At 38.9% G+C, this 23962-nt stretch overlaps 1 protein-coding gene across 1 annotated transcript; it reads left to right on the top strand.

The window, feature by feature from the left end:
• Nucleotides 1-1770: 1770 nt before the first annotated feature.
• On the top strand, nt 1771-5571 carry HINT1 (histidine triad nucleotide binding protein 1). Its single transcript, XM_031673102.2, has 3 exons — nt 1771-1983; nt 4009-4113; nt 5247-5571. The coding sequence occupies exons 1-3, from the start codon at nt 1873-1875 to the stop codon at nt 5409-5411; spliced, it is 381 nt and encodes a 126-aa protein (XP_031528962.1). The 5' UTR covers nt 1771-1872; the 3' UTR covers nt 5412-5571.
• Nucleotides 5572-23962: the final 18391 nt, after the last annotated feature.

The raw sequence follows: 23962 nt of genomic DNA on the forward strand, positions 1-23962 counted from the left end.
CAATTTGATGGATGGTATTATAGTAGATCTAGACTGCAGAAAGAAGAGGCTTTTTGATTGTTGTGGAGGGAGTAAAAATAAATTTGAAGTGCCTACTGGAGGTGGTGAATAGGCAGAAATATATGCCATACGCCAATCTGGAATTAAGGGGAGAGGTAGTTCAGGAGATAAACACTAGAGAGTTACTGCTCTGTAGATGATAAAGCCTCTGACTGAGTATATATAAAGATGACTATATTATTTATTGCCCAAACCAGTACAGATCCAATTTTTAATTTTGACAATTTCAGTCTTACAGAAAAGTTGCAAGAATAGTAGAATTTGTATATGGCTTTCACTCATTTTCCCCTAATGTTAACATTTTACAACAATTGTTTTATCCTTTTCTCTACTTATCTGTATGTTAATATTTAAGCATCTCTTTACTGTTTGAAAGTGAGGTGCAGACATGACACCCTTACACTCCTAAATACATCAGTGGGTTTTTCCCCCTACAAAGAAGACATTCTCTTACATCAGTGGTTCTCAAAGTATAGTTCTTGTGTAGCAGCAACTGCATCCCTGGAAACTGCTAGAAATGTAAATTATAGGGCTCCAACCAAGATCAACTGATTTTGATAATTTTCCTGTGGTTAGGTGGGGAAATTAACATGACTTTCAAAACTATCTTCTAATTTGTAGGCATTATTTAGATTTCACCAGTTGTCCCAGCAATGCTTTTGATACCAAAAGTACCAAATGGGCCACTTTTACGATTAAAGGGGGCCACTATTAATAATTTCGCCAAAATAAAGTGGTAAAGATATAATTTTTCACAATAAGTACACCTGGAGATTACGTGTTAGCTAGAGAAGAGAGCCAAGAATGGAATCCATTAAAAGGTATTGAACAGAAGGCTCATTGTGAAGGAGAAATAGCACCCATAGAGGTAAGAGTGAAGACTATTTCTGAAGAGGGAATGGTCGACGATGGCAAACGATGCCAAGAGGTCAAGTATGATGAGAACTGGAGTTACTTACAGGATTTTGTAAGTGGAGGTCCTTAGTGACTATGACAAGAGGTAAATGGTTTCAAAAAAGACAGATAAAGTGGGCACAATATACAGAAAACTCTTAAGATGAAACAAGGACATGGAGGGGGACCTGGAGTTAAGAAAGGTTTTGTTCCTTTAGGGTGGGGCATCTTACATTATGTTGATCACTGCTATAAAAAAATTATTTGCAGAGTAGTCAAGGGAGGTTTACAAACTACTGATATGTGGGTTCCACCCCCAGAAAGTCTAACTGATTTGGGGGTGGCCAAGTTCATGGGGAGTTTTTACATGCTCCCCAAGTGATTTTAACGTGCTGTCAAGATTGAGAACCACTGCTAGAGGGAGAAGAAAGGTTGATGGGGGAGGGCTTAGTTGTTGCAACCAAGACCTAAGTAGCCGAGAAATGAAGTTATCATGGTGTCTCTGGCAGCAAAAATGGCCAGCACTGCCTGGATTATCAAATCTTTTCAGTTACAGTTCCACGTTTCCTACAAGCGTGCATAAGGTAAGAGAAAAGCGTATGGCAGTAACTCCACGCCACGAGAGACAAGAACGGAAGAACGAAAAACGACCTCGGTGCGGCTCCCAAGGGCCTCGGATCTAGAGCCTCCATTCAGCTGGGTCACGCCGGGTGGTTCCCGCAGAGGTCCAGCGCCCAGCCGCACCACTGCCGCACATCAGCGCACGTCGCTAGTGCGCACGCGCAAGGGCAGCTGGGGCGCGCGAGCGGCGGTCCCCGCGCAGGCTTGGCCGCGCGCTCCCGCCCTCTGCCCGCTCCCCCGGCTCCTCCCTCCTGCCGAGCTTCTCCTCGGGGCTGGCCGCACGGGAGAGAGGCCGCGATGGCAGATGAGATCGCCAAGGCTCAGGCCGCCCGGCCTGGTGGCGACACGATCTTCGGGAAGATCATTCGCAAGGAAATCCCAGCCAAAATCATTTTTGAGGATGACCAGGTGGGCACAGGGCGCCGCCTCCCTCGTGGGCTGAGGCGGGGCAGCCGCCCGTGGACGCGTGGGTTTCCCGCGGAAGGAAGGGAAAGGAAGGGTCGGGGGGCGCCGCAGAGGAGGGAAGGCAACCGGTCGCCTCGCGCGGTCTCTGCCGCCGGCCCCCAGCCAGCGGGCAGGGCCGGGGCCGCTCCGAGGAGGCCTGCCGGCGCGTGCCGGCGCTCCGGTTACGCGTTATCAGCCCCGGGCGCGGGCCAGGCCGCCGGGCGCTCCCGGGCCCGCATTGCGGGGTCTGGGCTCGTGGTTGGGCGCGCCGGGTCCTCGGCGTGGGCGCCCGCCGCCTCCCCAGCTGCCCCGGACCTCGCCCGTGTCAGGAATCGCACAATCTCGCCAGCGCTCTGCCTGACAGGGAGAAACCCGATCGCGCCCTGACTCGGGCCCAATCTCCGCGATCTCCCGCGCACAGCCGGCCTGCCCGGCGCTCCCCGGCGCCTCTCCGCGCCGCATTGCGCTAGAGAGCCAGGGGCGCACGGCCTGGGGACGGCGCGGGGCGCAGACGCGCTGGGCGGGCGGAACACCTCCACCAGGGCGGGCTCCCCAACGCCACCCTCCAAACGCCACCTCGGGCCGCGCGGACTGAGATGAGAGTGGGCCTGCTTCTGGGATTTGCTTTCCTTTGGTCCCTCCCGGGAAAAATCGTTGCTTTTATATTTTACAGGATGCAATTTTATTATGCCAAGGGATTAAGAATGTAGTTTCTGTTGACTTCACTGTAGGTGAAACTCTGTTTCTGAAAGGCCGAGTTTATCTGACTTTGAGACATCTTGTATAAAATATTTAGTGGGCGGTTATATTTTTGGGTTTGGATCTCAGATAAAGCTGGATACGAAGGCTAGCTGCATTAGATGTTTTGTAAACTTAATAAATTAGCTTTATGAAATATAGACTATAAGGAAACATTTTATGCTACTAGTAGCATTCTTAGATTCAAAATAGTAATTCCTTTAAGTGAATTTAAATCTTTGTCAGGGCAGTTCTTTTGCTTTAGAAAATGCTTATTTCTTTAAAAATATTTTCAGTTGCTTTTAATCAGTGATCGTTTAAACATTGACTTTTGAACCACCTAAGTCCCAACTGTATTAACAGCATGAAGCAATCTGTGATACAGCATTTTGCACAGAGTGCCAAGCAGAATTACTCCTGAGACAGTTGAGCGGGGATAGATAGGTTCTATTAAGCAGCTTCCACCTTCACTAGAGAACAAGAGATTGAAAACCATTCAAGCGGTATGTAATCTAAATGTTACTTAGCTCTTCATTTCTACAAAAGAGAACAGGTGTATTTCTTAAATAGCGGAGTAAACTGGGGGAAAATCGGTGTTAGTCCAATATCAGGCAAATTTGTAATTAAATTGATCACTGCCATAAAGGAAAATACCCAGGAAATTGCACAGCCAGGGCTCCTGCCCTAGGGAAGGTGGGGACTCGAATCAAAAGATTTCCTTTAGAAATGATATATACACTGGCAACTGAGGAATGAATAGTAGTTTTAAGTTAGACCGAAGGTGGGGTCGGGGGAGAGCAGTTCATTGCAGCAGAGGGAGAAGCAGTTGAAAAGCCCTGAGGGTAGAGACAGACATGTGACTTGAGCAGGAAGAGCTGTGTGAGATCAGACTGGCAAGGTAGACAAGGATTAGCATGATAATTCTACTCATCTTTTTGAGTTTGGTTGAAATGTAACTACCTCAGAGTCTTTGACCACCCAGTCTCATCAGGTTTTTCTTTGATAATCATTTACTGCACACTTTATTTTTCCTTTGTAACATGTAGGATCTTTGGTTAATTTTACTTTTATTCGTATAAAGCAAATCTTCCCATTAGACTGTAAGTTCCATGAAAAGGACTAGAGGACCACATTCTGATTTCCTAGCATTTATTACACTGTTTCCCATGGGGTTAGTGTGAAAGAATGATAAATTTAGCCTGTAAGATTACATATAAAGTGCTTGATTTTTTTCCCCCTCCTTTTCCCTAGTGTCTTGCTTTCCATGACATTTCCCCTCAAGCACCAACACATTTTCTGGTGATACCCAAGAAACATATAGCTCAGATTTCTGTAGCAGAAGATGATGATGAAAGCGTAAGTACATTTATTACCATTTATTTTCTTGCTTTTTTAACTGGGAGACTAAGTTTTGACCCTAAAGTGATGTCACATTTTCATTTTCCTAAGGGCATTACTGAGGAAAACCAAAATCATTAGTGCTTCAAAGCAATGTATAAATAATGCGATATTTTTAGTGAACTATAGTTGACATATAACATTATATTAGGTTTAGGTATACAGCATAATGACTCGATGCATGTGTATATTACAAAATTATCATTACGGTAAGTTGTTTAACATCCTCACCACAAGATCTTAAATAAGAGTTTTAAGCAAGGATTAGTTGGTGAGACTCATTTTTTACCTCAAGTAAGAAGTATATCATACAGAAGAGGGTCCATTGGCTCTTCTATTAATGCTGTTAAAGGAAAAAAAGTTGATTTTTGCCAGGAGGTACAGGCCTCAATTACAATTTTTGCTAACGCTCTTTGTGGTAGATTGTATAATTGTTCGTATATACTCACTATTCTGTTTAGGAGTGTGTTATACTGCTGGCCTTCTGGTCATGAGTACAGGCAGAAGTGAAATGACTTTTGAATAGAAACTTTTAAGAGCTAGCACCTGCTTTGCCATGTGCTCTCTACCCTCTGCCACTGAGATCGTACAGAGACTATTCCATCAACCTAGGTTTCAAAGTGAAAAAGATGTGGAATATAGAGCCTCGTCAACTTGTGAAGAACATGCTGTGAACACAAGAAATGTTTTTGTTGTAAACCAGATTTGGGGGTGGTTTGCTACCACAGCATGAACACATCTATCCTGACTGATACACTGCCCCATAACAAGAAAGCAGGGTGTCTTATTTTATTAGGAAGACTTAAATACCACTTGGAATAGGATTTAAAAATTGTTTTAATTGAGCAGAGTTAAACCTCTCATTTGTTTATTGAAATTAGTAATTAATAAATACCTAATCTTACTGGGTTTTTAATTGTAGATTATATTACACTAGGATTAAAATAGTTGTTTTATATATTTCCAGATATTTACCCAAAGCCTGTTTCATTTTGGCAGTTTTTTAATTTAATATTTCAACTTAATAGTTTGTTATATGATGGCAAGAAGTTGTAAATTGCCTGTGTTTAAGAAACTTTTTTTTCCCCCAGCTTCTTGGACATCTAATGATTGTTGGCAAGAAATGTGCTGCTGATCTGGGCCTGAAGAAGGGTTATCGAATGGTGGTGAATGAAGGTTCAGATGGGGGACAGTCTGTCTATCATGTTCATCTCCATGTTCTTGGAGGTCGTCAGATGAACTGGCCTCCTGGTTAAGCATGCTTAGGGATAATTTTCTCTTTTCTAGGCAGTGATCAGGTTCGCAAATTCCAATATGCTCAACAGTTCACTTATTTGTGCCTGTCTATGGAGAGATTGCAGAAATTAAAAAAAAAAAAACCTATATATAATAAAAGACATTGTTGCATGGTCTGAATTCTGTATTTGATTTATTTTTAAAAATACATTTGTTGGAATGTATGAAGGTGGAGCTCATAATTTGGGAGGTTTTTGGTTTTCTCCCCAAGGAGGACTCAACATATGTACATGGCTATATTGGTGTGACTGGCCTTTAAAGACAAATTTACAGATTTCGTAAGTTTAGCTTTAGCTTTAAAATACTCTTTTAGGGTAAAAATATTAATCCAGGAGATTTTCTAATCCAGTCCTCTTATTTTCTAAGAACAAAGGAGTAGGTGATGTGATTGATACAGAAAAGTTAACTTTTGGGTCTAGAAACAATGCTTTTTGTCCAGCTGACATGTTTCCCCTGGTCTGTTGGAGTAATTTGGAAGGGATGAAAATAGATTTGTCACAGAATCTTTGATGACCATGTGAAGCTATTAACAATGGTAGCAAAACTATTTTTAAGTTGTGCATGACTCCGGCTACGTTCAGTTAGGAGGGGTAATCTCAGGGTCTGAGTTCTCCTTATGAAGACTGACCACCAGTTTTTTTTGGTCTTGTCATGCACCCCAGCCTTTCTAAGGTTATGCAGGGCAAATAGTTTGGCTTTGCTTTCCTTCATGTAGGCACTTTCCAGCTTCTAAAACTGATTTAATACTTCTTGTCTGCTTTTTCTCTTCTCTCATCCTCTCTGTGCTTTTGGGTTCTTTCCATTTTTAATCTTTAAGACCACTTTAGTAGATTGACACATTTTATTGCAAGTTGTTTTTCTAAATTTTAAACTTTGTTAGTGATTTAAAAAAATTTTGCAGGGGTGCATTAGGGAAATTGGTTGTATATGTCTTACAAGTAATTTTTTCTGTCATTTTTTTTACTTTGTTCATGGTGTTTAAGATATTTGTATAGTTAATATATCAGTTTTTTAATTCAAAATTTAAAAAGCTTTTCCCCCCTCCTGTGGGAGGATTTATAAAAAATTGTTTTTTCCCCTAATACTTTATGGCTTTGTGTATTTTTATGACTTCTTTTTTAATGGGGGAAGGTCTGGGGAGGAGTTTTGGAGGAATCTGTGCCACTGTAAAGAATGTAATAATGACAGAAGCGTATGTACTATGTATAACAGGGTTGAGCCTGCATATTCGGGCATATTAACTTACCCACTGATTTCCTCAAACTAGTGCTAATCATACAGGTAGACAACTGCTAAGTTGTCTTTCTGGTTGTGTCGGGATCTTTCTGTCTAAAATGGTTCTGAGACTCAATTTCCCTTGTGTGCAGGGGAGTGAGTTTCCCACAAAGCACCAGGTAATTCTCCAGATAACAGCTAGAAGTTAAGCTCAATTCTGACACTACCCAGAGATGGCATCAAATTCCACAGGTTAAGGGTTAAGTCCTACAAGACTCCCATCCCCCGATCCCTCCAACTTCAGAGGACATTCACAAGCTTGGGTTGCTGCCTGTGCTGCTGAATGACTGGCTGGAAATCACAGGTTCCCAAGACTCCCCTCGTTAACTTAATTAATTTGCTAGAGAGCCTCACAGACTCAGATAAATGTTTTACTTACTAGATCACTAATTTATTATAAAAGGATATAACTCAAACAGCTAGATGGAAGAGATGCATAGGGCAAGATATGGGGAAAGGGCAAGGAGCTTCCATGCTTGCTTTGGGTGCACCACTCTCCCCAAATCTCCACATATTCACTGACCCGGAATCTCTGAAAAACAGCCTTTTGGGTTTTTATGGAGGCTTCATTACTTAGGCATGATTGATCAAATCATTAGCCACCGATAATGGATTCCACCTCTAGCCCTTTTCCCCTCCCCGAGGTCATGGCCGGGTGGGGGGTGGGGTGCTAAAAGTTCTCATCATTGGATTGATTCTCCCCTCCTTAGGTTACCTAAGGGTGGTACAAAAGTCACCTTGTTAACAAAAGACCTTTATCCCCCTTATCACTTACGATAATTACATGGGTTTTAAGAGCTCTGTGCTAGAAAGGGGGATGAAGATCAAATATATATTTCTTACTATAAATCAAACCAGCCTTCAACAGATGTATGTCAGATATTCACCAAACCTCATAGGGTAGCCAGTCTCCAAGATAGCCCAGGGACACCCCCACCTCTGGAACCTTCACCCTTGTGTAATCTCTCATTGAATCAGAGCTAGTCTGTGCAACCAACAGAATGGCAGAAGTGACGGTATGATTTCTGACGCTAGGTCACACAGTGCTTGTGGCTATGGCCGAGGACACTCAAGCAGCCCGGTGGGAAGTCCTATGTTGGGACGAACTGAGGCCTCCTGCCAGCAGCCAGCAATAACATGTCAGCTATGAACAAACCACCCTCAAGTAGATCCTCCAGTACAGTCAAGCCTTCAAATGACTGCAACGTCATGGGAGACTCCAAGGCAGAACCACCTCACTAATCTCCCAAATTCCTACTGGACAGAAATTAAGACATAATCCATAATTGCTGTAAGCACTAAATCTGGGGATAACTTGTTACACACAGCAACAGATAAACATACTCTTTTCCTTAGCATGTAGCTAAACGGCATTTCCCTGCATCCCTTCAGCAATGTGAGGGCATGTGCGAGGAACTGATGTACGCCATTTCAAGCACCAGAAAAATCTCCTATGCTATCCATCCCCCATGCTTTCTCTTTTCCTTTGTCTACTGGCAAAATGCAGAAAGGCTCCAGCAGAGGACAGTGAGCTGTTTGGTGGAAAAAGCTTGAGTTTCTGATTGAATGGGGCAGTTATTATTCCTGACCTACATTAGAATTTGTGTTAAGCCACCGAGATTTCAGGATTTAGGTAACTGCAGCTAAGATTATTTACCATAATTAAGACAAGCTCCATGATTCACAAGTGGTGAAATTTACTCTTCTGCATAAGGTGGCTTGGGATTTTAACAATCATGGCTGCCTAATTGATTGTCCTACCCTTCGAATTATGTAGGAGGGTGAGACTTATGTAAGTAGGGTTAGAACTTGGAGCTAACAGTTGGGCTTATGAGCAGAGTGTATACCAGTTTCTGTGGGGATCACAGTAGCATAGCTTGATGGAACTGAACTGAGAGGGAGGCTGCATGGGAAATGACTCCTATCTTTCAACATTAAATTTTATAGTTCAGATCTGAAGTGATAGATTCAGACCATTCAGAGGACTTAGTTTATCACTGAGAAAATCTGCTTGAGTAAGCCACTGAGAAAATCAAAGTAGCCTTTAACTTCATTTAAAGAAATATGTTATTTTTCATCTGTGTAGGTTAGAATTAGCCTATGTATTACATAAAACAGGTTTAAACAGCCTCATTTTTCTCTCAAGTTAAGCCCTGTTAAGGAAGCATTCCAGGGCTCTTTTGGAAACTTCGCAATACCAGCAAGTATTAAGGTTCCTATCTTTCTGTTCTGCTATGCTTAGCATTTGATTTTTATCCTCAGTGTCCCTTCACAGTCCAGTTGTCCGCTGCCGCTCTACTTAACAGATCCTCTCATCAGAAAGAAAAGGAAAGAAAAATGGCAAAAAAAAAGTTATATGCCAGCATTATAAAGAAGGTTCTAAAGAAGGTTTTCCCGAGTTCCCTCAACCTCTTCCACTTAAATATCATTTGCACCTCAAGCTATAAGAGAAGCCGGATACCCAGCCACCCCGTGTAAAATTAGAAGTGAATAAAAGTGGAATAGGTGTTTGTTTGTTAATTGAAGTATAGTTGACTTACAATGTTGTGATAGTTTCAGGTGTACAGCAAAGTGATTCAGTTATATATATCTATATACAGATATATTTTTTCAGTTTCTTTTCCATTATAGGGTATTAAAAGATACTGAATATTGTTCCCTGTGCTATATAGTAGGTACCTGTTGTTTATCTATTTTATATGTGGTAGTGTGTATCTGTTAATTCCATACTCCTGGAGCTCATGTCCATCCACTACTGGGCAGAGCTGAGGGCTCTGGTTGTAGGGCTCTGGGGAGGTTGTAGGGCTCCCAAGCCTGATGCTGGCTGTTGGTGGGTAGGCTAGGTTCTAACGTGGTAGGTTGCGACACTGCAGTGGTCCTGGCACTGGTGTCAGCCTATTAGTGGGCAGGGCTGAGTCCCAGGGTCTCTGGCTACAGGGCCAGAGGGTCTCAGAGCTGGTGTCTGCCCACTGGTGGGCACGGTCAGGTCCCAGGGCAGCTGGGCCAGCACTAGCCCTGGGACTCCGTGGGCCCCGGCCCTGCCCATAGGCAGGTTTAAACTAGCTGAGACACCTTGAAGCCCTATGCCAGCCACCGCTGGGATTAAGCCTTACTCACCAGCAGGCTAACACCAGCTTTGGGACACCCAAGACCTTGCGGCCAGCCATGTCAGGAACCTGCCCTACCTACCAGCAGGCTAACTCTAGATCCAGGACCCCTAACCCTGCCACTACTCACTCCAGAACCTGGCTCTACTTACCAGTGGGCCAGCACTAGCCCTGGAACCCCCCCAAGGCTCTGCAGCCAGCCCCCTTATGACCGAGCTCAAGCCAAAAATCTATAATAGATACACACACAAAAGAGAAAGGAATTCAAAAGGAAGGTCACCAAATCACAAGAGAAGAGAGCAAAAGAAGAAGAAAGGAATAAAAAAGAAATATAAAAATAACCCCTAAACAATGAGCAAAGGAGAAATAAGTATGTACCTATCAATAATTCCTTTAAATGTAAAGGAACTAAGTGCTGCAATCAAAGACAGAGAGAGGCTGGATGATACAAAAACAAGACCCACACATATGCTGCTTCCCACAGACTCGCTTCAGACTGGAAGTTACGGGAAAGAAAAAGGTTTTCCGTGCAATTGGAAATGAGAAGTTGGGGTAGTGATATTTCTATAGACTTTAAAACAAGGACTGTAACAAGAGACAAAGAAGGGCACGACGTAATGATCAAGGGTTGATCCAAGAAGAAGATACAGCAATTGTAAATACGTATACTCAACAAAGTAGCACCTAAATACATAATGCAAATATTAACAGACATAAAGGGAGAAATTGACAGTAACACAATAATAGTAGGGGACTTCAACACCTCACTTACATCAATAGACAGGTTATCTAGACAGAAAAATCGATGAGGCCTTAAATGAGGTATTGCATGAGATGAACTTAATGGAGATACATATATACACACACACACATACACATACATACATACATTCTATCCAAAAGCAGCAGCATACACATTCTTTTAAAGTGCACATGGAACATTCTCCAGGACAGATCATACACTAGACCACAAAACAAGTCTCACTAACTTTAAGAAGATTGAAATCGTATCAAGTATCTTTTCCAACCACAACACAACTACAAGAAAAAACCTGTAAAAAAAGCACTAACATGTGGAGGCTAAACAATATGCTACTAAACAACCAATATGTTACTGAAAAAAAAAATAAAAGAAGAAATAAAAAATACCCGGGGAAAAATGAAAATGAAAATAATGATCCAAAATTTATGGGATGCAGCAAAAGCAGTTCTAAGAGGGAAGTTTATAGCAATACAAGTCTACTCCAGGAAACAAGAAAAATCTCAAGCAACCTAATCTTACACCTTAAGGAACTAGAAAAAGAGGAACAAAATCCAAAGTTAGCAGAAAGAAAGAAATCATAAATAAAATAAGACTAAAATCATAAATGAAATAGAAACTAAAAAACAAAACAAAACAAAACATAGAAAAGATCAAGAAAAGAGACCCTGGTGCACTGATGGTGAGAATATAAACTGGTGCAGCCACTATGGAAAATAATATGGAGATTCCTCAAAAAATTATAAGTAGAACTACAATATGATCCAGCAATTCCATTCTCGGGTATTTCTCTGAAGAAAACAAAGACACTAATTTGAAAAGATATAGACAGTCCTATGTTCACTGCAGCATTATTTACAATAGACAAGATACGGAAGCAACCCAAGTGCCACTGATAAGTGAATGGATAAAGGGGATGTAGTATACATACACAATAGAATATTACTCAGCCATAAAAAGAATAAAATCTTGCCATTTGCGACAACATGGATGGACCTAGAGTATATTATGCTAAATGAAATAAGTCAGAGAAAGACAAATAGTGTCTGATTTTACTTATGTATGGAATCTAAAAAAAAAAACCCAAATGAACAAATATAACAAAACAGAAAAAGAGTTACAGATACAAAGAACATTCAGGTGGTTGCCAAAGGAGAGTAGGGGCGGGGACACAGAAAGAAATAGGTGCGGGAGATTAAGGGATACAAACTTCCAGAGGTAAAGTAAATGAGTCAGAGGTATGAAATGTACAGGGTGAGTAATACAGTCAATAACTATGCAGTATCTTTCTATGGTGACAGATAGTAACTAGACTTTCTGTGGTGATTATCTTGAAATGTATAGAAGTATTAAATTATTATGCTGTGTAACAGGAATTAACATAGTGCTATATAGGTCAATATACTTCAAAAACAAACGCATAGAGAAAGAGATCCATTTGTGGTTAGCAGGTGTCAGGGAGGGGAGGGGAAATGCATGAAGGCAGTCAAAAGGTACAAACTTCCAGTTATAAGATAGTTACTAGGGAAGTGATGATAAATGATATGATAAATATAATTAGAACTACTGTATGTTATATATGAAAGTTGTTAAGAATGTGAATTGTAATTTTTGTCATCACAAGAAAAATTTTTTCCTATTTCTTTCATTTTGTACCTATATAAGATGATAAATGTTCACTAAACTTTCATTTCATGATGTATTTAAGTCAAATCATTATTACTCTGTATACCTTAAACTTACGCAGTGCATATGTTAACTATATCTCAATAAAACTGAAAGAAAAAAGAGAGAACAAAAAGTGGTGAAGGCTTTTCCAAAAATTACTAAAAATATGCCAAGAGTTGGTATCAGTCCTTTGTATATCAATCCTTTCATTCTTCTGTAAAGCAGACTATTTGAGGGCACCAGCTGCTGATAGTAATTGCTTCTTTTTAAAAAATCAACAGTATTTCAATTAAAAAGCAAACAACTCATTTAAAATATGGGCAGAAGGACTGAATATTTTTCCAAAAGAAGAAATGCAGATGGCCAACAGGAACATGAAAAGCTGCTTAACATCATCACTATCAGGGAAATGCAAATCAAAATCACAACGAGACATCATCTTACACCTGTCAGAATGGCCATCATCAAAAAGAACACAAATAACAATTGTTGGTCAGGATGTGGAGAAAAGGGAACCTTTGTACATTGTTGGCGGGAGTGTAAATTGGTGCAGCCACTATGGAAAACAACATGGAGGTTTCTCAAAACCCCCAAAACAGAACCGCCATATGGCCCAGGAATTCCATTCCTGCGCATATACCTGAGAAAAACAAACATTAATTCAAAAAGATACATACACCCTGCTATTAACAGTGGCACTATTTACAATTGCCAAGACACGGAAGCATCCCAAGTGTACATCAACAGATGACTGGATAAAGAAGATGTAGCAAGCACACACATGCAATGGAATAGAACTCGCCCATAAGAAGGATATTTTGCCATTTGCAGCCCTTCATTCACTTTTTTTTGCACTTCAAAATCAGAATTTGATAACTGAAATAAACATGTCCATTGCATCAAAGACAACAAAATATCTAGAAATAAACTTAAACAAGCAGGTTATCTATACTCTGAAAACTATAAAACACTGATGAAGGAAACTGAAGGTGATACAAAGAAATGGAGAGATATCATGTGTTCTCGGATTGGAAGAATCAACATTATCAAAGTGGCCATACTATCCAAAGCAACCCATAGGTGGAAAATTCTTATTTTCAGTCAGTTAAGAGTTTTCCTCTCTCATCCCTGGGGTAACCCCAAATTTCAGCAAGGTCTTATATATTGTCATGACAGCAGGTGGGGCCATCCAGTCTTTGTCATTGACCTCTACAAGGTACCTGAGACTTTCATTATTTCACTTAGTCCTTTATTCACTGATCCCTGTAGGCTGACATTTTGTAATAATGATGACCATGATTGTAATAGTAATTATGATAGTTTCATGATAGCATTAATAGCATTCACTATTTATTTAGTGCCTCATGTGAGACAGGCACTGTAATGTATGTATTAAATATACTATTGAAAAAACCCAAACAACTTTGTGCACATCTATTACATTCTGCAGCATTTGCTCAGAGCTTTATATATGCAATGGACATTTGTAATTATTAATGTCCAGCACTGAACCCTCCTTGAATTTAAGGGATTCCTTGTCTCCCAGAAGAGAAATTTAAATGAATAGACACCCAGTATTCTAGCTCCTCAGCCAGATGGGATGTAGGCCCTTGACTTAGGCTCTTGCCAATCAGATGGGCTCATCTGGGATTTTGAATTTGAAACTAATGACACAAAGAAAGAAGCACACTAGAGATTTCTTTCTGGTGTCAGTGGCAGCAGCATCCAGTTGGCAGGCACAATAGTGTCTGTGCTGCCAACTGTTGGATCCAGTATTAAATACCAGGGATGACACCAGTTCACCCTGCAGTTCCTGTGTTCAGTGGCAGCAGCAGCAATGCTGTAACAGACTAGCTTTCTATTTTCGGCTGTAGTTTTATCTGCATAGCTTCTCTTGATTTTTGCCTGTTTTCCCAGTTATTCTGTGAGCCAGCCATTAAAGAATGGAATTTCAAGAAATTAAATGCTGGGGAGATGTTTACCATGGATGGTTGTAGACATAGATCCTCAGGGAAAGGTGAGGTGGTGTAGGGTAGTGGAGAGCTGAGATTAGTTATTTGGTTTGAGATGAAGACAAGTAGAATCCAGCTAACATTAAGGAACTGGATTTTCACAGCCCGTGGTAAATAGTAGCAAAATAGCTAATTAAATCTTCCATGGATCACTTGTACTAAATACGTCAACTGAAAGCAAGACTTCGTACTTCTAAGTGCTACTGCCACAGGATCATATGAAGAGTAGGCAGAATTCAGGGACCGTAGAGGTGTTGTGATTGCTTTGAATATTGCTGAACATCTTAGAAAGAATGACAAGCTAAGGTTTCTAAATTATTAGTTCAAGTTATCAACTGAAACCCAAGGGCTTTCTATGGCTACGCAATAAAAATCTAAGAAAGATTTTTTCAAGATATAAATAAACTTGCAGCTGAAGGACTTAAACAGTTATAAGCCAGATACAACATTTGCTCCCCAAGGTTGCCAAATTTATTAATTAGTTCAATTCATAACCTTGGCTAGTCTCACATGAGGAAGTTAGGATACTGACCAGGAAAGAGTGGTATCTGAATACGTGCGATGAGCTATACTAGAGAATTTGGCTGACTCAGACCACCCAGAATTTCCTACTAAGCCTCCCTTGCCGCTGAAGCAGACTCTTCTCTTATGTGGAAGCAAGTCTTGATGCTCAAAGACAGGTTCTCAATGACTTCTTTGTACCTTGCGGCTATTCCTGTCCTCAACCCTTAAGAAGAGAAGGGAACTCTCTCATGCCTAATCCTTTCCCTTCCATGCAACTCTTCCATCTCTTTCTCTGCAGCTACATATCAGAAGATCCCAAGAGATCCTAAATGATACATTGGGACCATTCTCAGAACTGTAGAAATAGCATTGCCAGGAGAAGTTGGCACTTTCTCCTACTGATAGGAATGGATAAAAGCTGGAAACACTCAAGAGTTAATAAACTAAAAGTAAATGAAAAGATAAAAAAGCACAGCCTAAAATCATATGCAGAGAATAAAACGAAATCATAAACACTTAGAAAACATGATTCAAGCTAGTTTTGAACATGGCACACTGACTCTATATCCTTAATACGATAAATTCAAAGGACAAGGACAACTCCAGAGAAATCGTAAACTTTATCTAATAGGCTTGTTGGAGTTGTAATTGTGTAACTATTTTTGTGTGTATTGTGCCACAGAGTAAATGAGTAAATATGTTGGTATGAATGGGAATAAGAGTTTTCATTGTGGAAGAAGGGAGATAAAGATACGGAACAGGGAAAGGTGAGGAAAAAACCCACTGATAATTTTCTTTTAATCCTAGCTTTGCCCACTATAAAGGCCTAGTAACAGTAAATGCTATATAACACCCAATTCTGGCTTTTAAATACCATTATTAACTAAACGGTTCCTTGAAGAAATGGCTGATTCCAGGTGTGGGACAGGCAAAGTACATTAGCATGGAATATCTTCTTGTGTCTGAAAGCCAGTCAGTGGGAATGCTTAAAGACTGATGAAGTCATGTCGGAAGGACACAGGAAATGGACTAAAGTGCCTCCAGGTAGCCAAATTTGGCACAATTTGAGCATAAGAATAATTAATAATGGTTATAAAACATGGAGAAATAAAGCTACAAATGAATATTGATGAGAGAGGCTTTTTAAAAAAGCAAAAGTGCCAACTAATAAATGCAGAATAAATAACCAAACAAAAAAATCACCATTTTGCAATTCAATATAGTAAGTGATTCAGGCAAGGATCATCAATATATACTAACACCCCTGGGTGAAAAGCTCTGGGGAATATGATCTCAAAATATCACATTGTTGATTTCTAACCTCGGGAGCTCCCCCAGTGAAATTCAAAACTGGCTCCCACACACTGAGGGCAAAGAGAGACCTAAGAGAGAGACAGAAAACTCCAGATTGGTAAGTGGCACTTTTAATAAACAAAGGAACTTATATACAAGGCCTATCTTGAATGTAAGACCAGTAGATCGTGCCATCTGCCCACCAAAATCTTAAAAAGGTTATACAGCCTTAACAGTGGTGTCCAAGGGTGCACCCTTGAAACTGCTGCTGGTATGGGAGCGCTTGGTGGAATGTACATGTCAAAGACAAGAGAGGAAGCAAGGATCCTCCATGACCAGCTCCATGACCTCCTTGAAAACACTTCCAAATCACTTGCTAATTACAAAAGGAGAAAGTATATATTTACAATGAAGAGATCTGACAGCATATTAAATATGTGAAGAAAATTAGCAGCCCCAGTAGTGATGCAAAAAGCATACAACATCTAGGTATTATTTTTGCCAGGAATGTTAAATCTGAATCTAATAAGGGGGAAACAGACAAGTCCTCAAATTCAGACTGTGGGATGTTTTATTTAAAAATTGGGCTGAACTCTTCTAAGAAGTCAATATCATGAAAAACATCAATACCACAACTACCAACAGCACAAACATTAACAACCACCACAAAAAGGTATGAAAACTACTCTAGATTAAAAGATGCCAAAGAGAATTAACATAATGCAATGCACTTGTAATGACTGGATCTTGGATTGAAAAACACTTCTGGGACAATTTGGGGAATATGAATATAAACTGTATATTAGATGACATTATTGAATTGTTATAGTTTCCCTATGTGGGTAATTGTGTTGTGATTTTATAGGAGAATATTCTTATTTTTAGGTGATGCATGAAGCAGCATTTAGGGATAAAGTGAAGTGTAAGGATGTCTGCAACTTACCCCTTAGCAGCCACTCTCCATTTCTCCCCAAACCCACTGACCTCCAGCCCTGGGCAATCAATCTATTTTCTGTCTTTATGAATTCGCCTCTTCTGAACATTTCAAATAAATGGAATCATACAGTATGTGATCTTTTGAGACAGCTTCTTTAGTTTAGCCTCTATGTTGTAGTGTATATCAGTACTTCATTCCTTTTCATTGGTATATAATATTCCATTATTAGGATACATCACATTTTGTTTATCCATTCATCAGGTGATGGACATTTGGGTTGTTTCCATCTTTTGCTATTACGAATAATGTTGCTATGAACATTTGAAGACAACTATATTTTCTTTCTTTTAGGAATATACCTAGGAGTTGAACTGGTTATATGGTTACCAAATTGGTTATATAGTTAGTCTATGTGTAACCTTCTGAGAAAGTGCCAAACTGTTTTCGAAAGTGGCTGAACCATTTTCCAATTCCGTTAGCAGTGTATGAGGGATCCAACTTCCCTACATCCTGGCCAACACTGCTTTTTTTTTTTTTTTAAACTACAGTCACCTTTGTGAATGTGAAGTGATACCTCATGGTTTCGATTCACATTTCCCTGATGGTTAATGAAAAGATAATAAATATCTTTTCATGAGCTTATTGATCATTTATATATCTCCTTTGGAGAAATGTCTATTCAGGTCATTTTCCCATCTAAAAAACTGGATTTTTTTTTTGTTTTGAGTTGTAAGAGCTCTTTATATATTCTGTATACTGGACCCTTTTAAGATCCAAGAATTGCAAACATTTTCTTTCATTCTCTGAGTTGTCTTTTCTCTTTCTTCATGGTATTCTTTGAAGCACACATATTAAAAATGTTTTAAAAATTGCAGTATACTTGCTGTTCAACATTTTATAAGTTACAGGTGTACAATATAGTGATTCACAAATTTTTAGTTATTCTTTTATAGTTATTATAAAATATTGGCCATATTCCTCATATTGTACAATATATTTTATACCTAAGAATTTGTACCTCCTACCTCCCTCCTCTTATATTGCCCCTCCCCCTTCCTTCTCTGCACTCGTTCTCTATTTCTGTGAGTCTTGATGCACACATTTTTAATTTTGATGACGGCCAATTTACTTTTCCTTTGTTGCTTATATTTTTGGTGTCATATCTAAGAAATCATTGCTAATCAAGGTCACAAAGTTTTACACCTTTTTTCCTCCTGAGTTTTGTAGTTTAAGCTCTTATATTTAGGTCTTCGATCCATTTTAAGTTTTTAAATATAGTATTAAGTTTTACTTCATTGTTTTGTATATGGCTATCCAGTTGTCCTAGTACCATTTGTTGAAAAGATCATTCTTTCTCTCATTTAATTTTCTTGGAACCCTCATTAAAAATCAGCTGACTATAAATGTGAGCATTCATTTCTGGGCTTTCAATTCTATTTCATTGATCTGTATGTTTATCCTTATGTACCACACTGTGGTACTTATTATTATGGTAGCTTTGTAGTTAAGTTTTTAAATTGGGAAGTGTGAGACTTCCAATGTCCTTTTTCAATATTCTTTTGGTTATTTTTGGACCCTTGCATTTGTATGTGGTTTTTAAAAACAGACTTCTATTTTTCAGAGCAGCTTTAGGTTCACAGCAAAATTGAATGGAAAGTGAGAGAGTTCCTATGTATCTCCTTCCCTCACTATCAATATTCCAAACTAGAGTGGTACATTTGTTACAATCAGTGAACCTTCACTGACACATCATTATCACTCAAAGCCCACAGTTTACATTAGGTTTCACTATTTGGTGTTGTATATTCTGTGGGTTTGGGCAAATGCATAATGACATATGTCTACCATTATGATATCATACAGAATAGTTTCACTCCCCTAAAAATCATCTGTGCTCTGTCTTTTCATCCCTTCCCTTCCACTAACCACTGCTCTTCTGGCAATCACTGATCTTTTTATTGTCTCCATACTTTTGTCTTTTCTAGAAAGTCATATAGCTGGAATTGTGTAGTATGTAGCCTTTTCAGATTGGTTTCTTTCACTTAGTTCTAAGTATTTAAAGTTCCTCCATGTCTTTTCATAACTTGATAGTTCATTTCTTTTTATCACTGAATAATATTCCATTGAATGGATATACCACAGTTTGTCTATTTATCCACCTACAGAAGGACATCTTGGTTGCTTAAAGTTTTGGCAATTATGAATAAAGGTGCTAGTAACATTTGAGAGGACATAAGTTTTTATCTCCTTTGGGTAAATATCAAGAAGCAGAATTGCTGGATTATGTGGCAAAAGTATGTTTAGTTTTCTAAGAAACTGCCCAACTGTTTTTCAAAGTGGTAATACCATTTTGTATTCCCATCAGCAAGGAATGAGAGTTCCTATTGCTCCACCTCCTTACTAGTATTTGGTATAGTCAAGGTTTGGGGTTTGGGGCATTCTAATAAGCATTTAAGTTGTATCTCAGTGTTATTTTAATTTGCATTTCCCTAATGGCATATGATTTTGAGCATCACCTCATATACTTATTTACCATCTGTATATCTTCTGTGGTGAGATGTCTTTTCAGGCCTCTTGCACATTTTTAAATTAGGTTGTATGTTTTCTTATTGTTGAGGTTTGAGTTCTTTGTATATTTTGGGTAACATTTCTTTATCAGATATGTCTTTTACAAATATTTCTTGTAAAAACTGAATACTTCTTAGAATTTTGACTGAGGTTGAACTGACTTGTCTAGAACAAGTTGGGAAGAACTGATGTCTTGATGATATTGAGTCTTCTGATCCATCAACGTGGAATGTCTTTACATTTATTTAGTTGATTTCTTTCATTAGAGTTTTGTAGCTTTCCTCATACAGATATTATACATATTTAGTTAGATTCATACTTAAGTATTTCATTTTGGGGGGCACTAATGTAAATGGTAGTGGTTTTTTATTTCAAATTCCATTTTTATCCTGCAACTTTGCTATAATGATTTATTAGTTCCAGGAGGTATTTTAAAAAAAATTCATTCTTTTTAGAAAATCACATCATCATAGAACATAGAAAATCACATCATCTGTGAATCAAATCACATCATCATAGAACATAGAAAATCACATCATCTGTGAACAAAGATTGTTTTATTTCCATCTTTCCAATCTGTATACATTTCATGTCTTTTTCTTGTTTTGTTAGGTAGGACTTCCAGTATAAGTTGAAAAGGAGTGGTGAGAAGGGACATCCTTGCCTTGTTCCTTATCTTAGCAGCAAAGTACCCAGTTCCTCACCTTTAAGGATGATTTTGCTGTAGGGCTTTTGTAGATGTTCTTTATTAAGTTGAGAATGTTCCTCTCTATTTCTAGTTTGCTGAAAGTTTTTATCATGAACGGGTGCTCAATTTTATGAAATGCTTTTTCTCCATCTACTAATATAATCATGTGTTTTTTAGCCTGTTGATTCAATGGATTACATTAATTGATTTTTCAGCTGTTGAACCAGCTTTGCATATATGGGGTAAATTCAACTTGGTTATAGTGTGTAGTTTTTTTTTTTATATACATTTTTGGGATTCATTTTGCTAATATTTGGTTGAGGATTTTTGCATCTAAGTTCATGAGAGATATTGGCCTGTATTTTTTTCTTCTTGTAATGTCTTTGTCAGGTTTTGGTATTAGGGTAATGATGGCCTCATAGAAAGAGTTAAAAAGCATTCCTTCTACTCTGTCCTCTGAAAGAGGCTGTAGAGAATGGTATTTCTTCCTTAAATGTTTGGTAAAATTAGCCAGCAAACCCTTCTGGGCCTAGCGTTTTCTTTTTTGACAGGTTATTAATTACTGATTCAATTTCTTTAATAGATGTAGGCCTACTCAGATTGACTGTTTCTTCCTGTGTGACATTTGGCGGACTGTGTCTTTCAAATGATTGGTTCATTCCATCTGGGTTACCAAATTTGTGATCACAGAGTTCTTCATAGTAGTTCTTTATGATTCCTTTGATATCCACGTGGTCTGTAGTGATGTCCCTTCTTTCATTCCTGGTATTAAGTTGTGCTCTCTCTCTTCTTACTTCGCTGGGCTAGCAGCTTTTTGGTTTAAAGGATCTTTTCAAAGAAACAGCTTTCCCTTCCTTGATGTTCAGTTTTCAATTTTATTGATTTCTTCCCTAATTTTTATTATTTCATTACTTCTGCTGACTTTGAGTTTTCTCTTCTTTTTCCTAGTTTAAGGTGGAAGCTTCGATTATTGCTTTTTTAATCTTTCTCTTCCAATATATGCATTCGATGTTACCAGTTTCCCTCAAAGCACTGCTTTTGCTATATCCCCCGAATTGTGCTACTGTATTCATTTTCACTTAGTTCAAATATTTTAAAATTTTTCTTGAGAGTTCTTCTTTGATCTATATATGTCCATATGAATTTTTGAAACAGCTTGTCAATTTCTGCAAAGAAGTCAGAATTTTTATTCTTCAATAAGAACAAATGACTTCAAATGACTAAAAGTACTTTGAAACCAATGTAATAGCAGTTAAGGTCTGTAATATTTTTCTTTTTTATCTTCATTCTTGCTCTGGATATGCCACTTTAGAACAGGAATAATTGCTAAATGATTCACAATTCTTCCCAGTATTTTTGACAACATATTACAAAAGACATTCTGTCACTATTCTCTTATTTCGTCTTTATATGATGTATATGTCCTGCTGTGAACAGTATCAGAAACTCCTGAAAATGAAACAGCCCAAAGGCCATCACTAGCTATGAGAGTGATAAGAATCTTACTCTTGAGAGCAACACTTTATCCTTTTAAAATTGCATTTTATCACATCACATTATATTTGACCACAAAGTACAGGTTGGGTTCAGGAGAACACTAAACTTTTGGTAGACTGCATTCTGCCATTCAATAAAACTTATGGAGTACATTTTTGTTATTAAAGAAAATAAATTAGGTTCCACTTCAAGAGGTCTTTCTCAGTTTTTGTTAATGCTGTGAATTTTTTTTAATCTGCTATAATAAAAAGGAATTGCATTGATTTTTTCTAAAGTTCAGGAAATGTCTCATTCAATTTTTTGTTTGCTATTAACTGTGGCTAGGTGGAAGACAGAGGAATGAATTAGCTTGCTGTTCAAAATAATTGAGCAAGTTCTGCACATAGCATATATTTTATTCCATTGAATATGGCCATAAATGATTCAGGGAAAGAAGACAGTCATCAGAGAAAGCTCATGTTTGCTAAATGAAGGATATAATCCTTCCTAAGACTGAAATACTGTATTTCAAGATTCAGCTATTTGTTGTGTTTAGGATTCTATAATAGCTTTTGTTATCTACTCTTTGGAAATTGTAAGGAATAGCATTTCCCTTTGGAAAGTATGCATTACTTCATATTGGGTTTCCCAAAGGACCCTAAATAAATAGCACCCCTCTTCCTCGCCTGAGTTTTGGACAAACTGAGAAACTAAAGCAAAGAGTAATTATAGAGAAGGCCAACATTTTGATTACATCATTATTATTGTTAGCAATGAGGCCTGAGGATGTGGCTCTAGGCCTGTAACCATGTGTTCTTGCTAATACTTAACCCAGAATTAAAACAGATTTAACTCCACAAGGGTAAATGGGGTAGCAGGGGATGTGAGCTTCTTGAGGGCAGTTTGCTTGTAAGAGGAAAAATGACAGAGCTGAGAACGTGTATTTGTGGCTATTCCTCACAGATTTACCAATCAGATCAATCACTCAACTCACCTTGGGATGGAGAGAGAAAATGGAAAGAGCGAGCTTAGGAAAAAGCCCTCCTGAGAGAAGCCAGGAGTAGAAGAAAGTCATTCCATTCCTACATTCCTCAGCTTTTTGTTCTTTAAATCCACTGATTTAGCTAATAAGCCTATGGTCAACCACAGGCTGTTCTCAGTGTTGTCCCCCCATCATAAAAGACTGTTCCTTCCAAACCAACCGCTTCTCTTTTGGGCATCATTCTTGGTGGCAATGTAGATTTTAGTGGCTTGTGGGAGTATACATTTTGACCCCAGAAGGCTAGGAAACGGGTAAAAAAAAAATACACTTACCAGTTAACACTAAAGATTCTCCATTTCAAAGACTGAAAATTAATTTCCCTTCCATGCCAAACTTCTCTCATCCTCTCACACAAGCACCAGACTTCACTGCTAAACCAATGTGAATCCCGAGGACACCTGGATCACAGGCTGCTGGTAGAAGCTTAATAACCAGCTGAGGATTGTTAGGGGAAGCCCTCATTTGTAGAGTTTGCTGATTTTCGTATGAATATGCCCACCAGGGCTGATTTCAATTACATTGCCCAACATAGCATATCAGAGGTTCCGCGTAAGACAGAATGAAAATATTAAGGCACTCTAATAGTATAAACTGTAAAAATATACAACTATATCTAATGTGAATATAAATCTTTTCTCATTATCAAATCCCAAGGAGAAATGAAAGTCTAAAGATGATTTTTTAAAATAAATTTGAGCCCAGAGACAATTAGCTACAAAGGAATTAAAATCCGAAGTCAAAATTTCTTGCTGTTGTGACGAAGTCCAAAGTCTAAAATTGTTTATGCCCAAAACCCATTCTCTCGTCTTTCTACACCTACTTGGTTTCAGCCAGCGACTGGATGCCCAAAGGGGCCTGGGGGTTCCTTCTACAGCTGTAGTTTCACCCAGCTCTCATGGAAGGAGTATACTTTCTCCAAATTTCAGAAATAATACCTGTTCAGAGCCAAGTTTCTCCTGAACCTCCCATTTTAAAAAGTTCAAAGTGACCACAGGCCCTACCAGAGCCACAAACTTAGGGGGAAAACGTCCCTACCGCAAGAGCGGGAAATGGAGGAAAGCCAGACAACACTGCTTCAGCCCCAAGGAACTCAGGCGACAGGGAGTGGATGAGCTCTGGGGTAGGGCGCTCCGAGCAGGAGGAAACTCACATCCAAGAAAACCCACAGTCAACCACCCCTC

This window comes from Vicugna pacos, chromosome 3, assembly GCF_048564905.1.
Source record: "Vicugna pacos chromosome 3, VicPac4, whole genome shotgun sequence".
NCBI lineage: Eukaryota > Metazoa > Chordata > Mammalia > Artiodactyla > Camelidae > Vicugna > Vicugna pacos.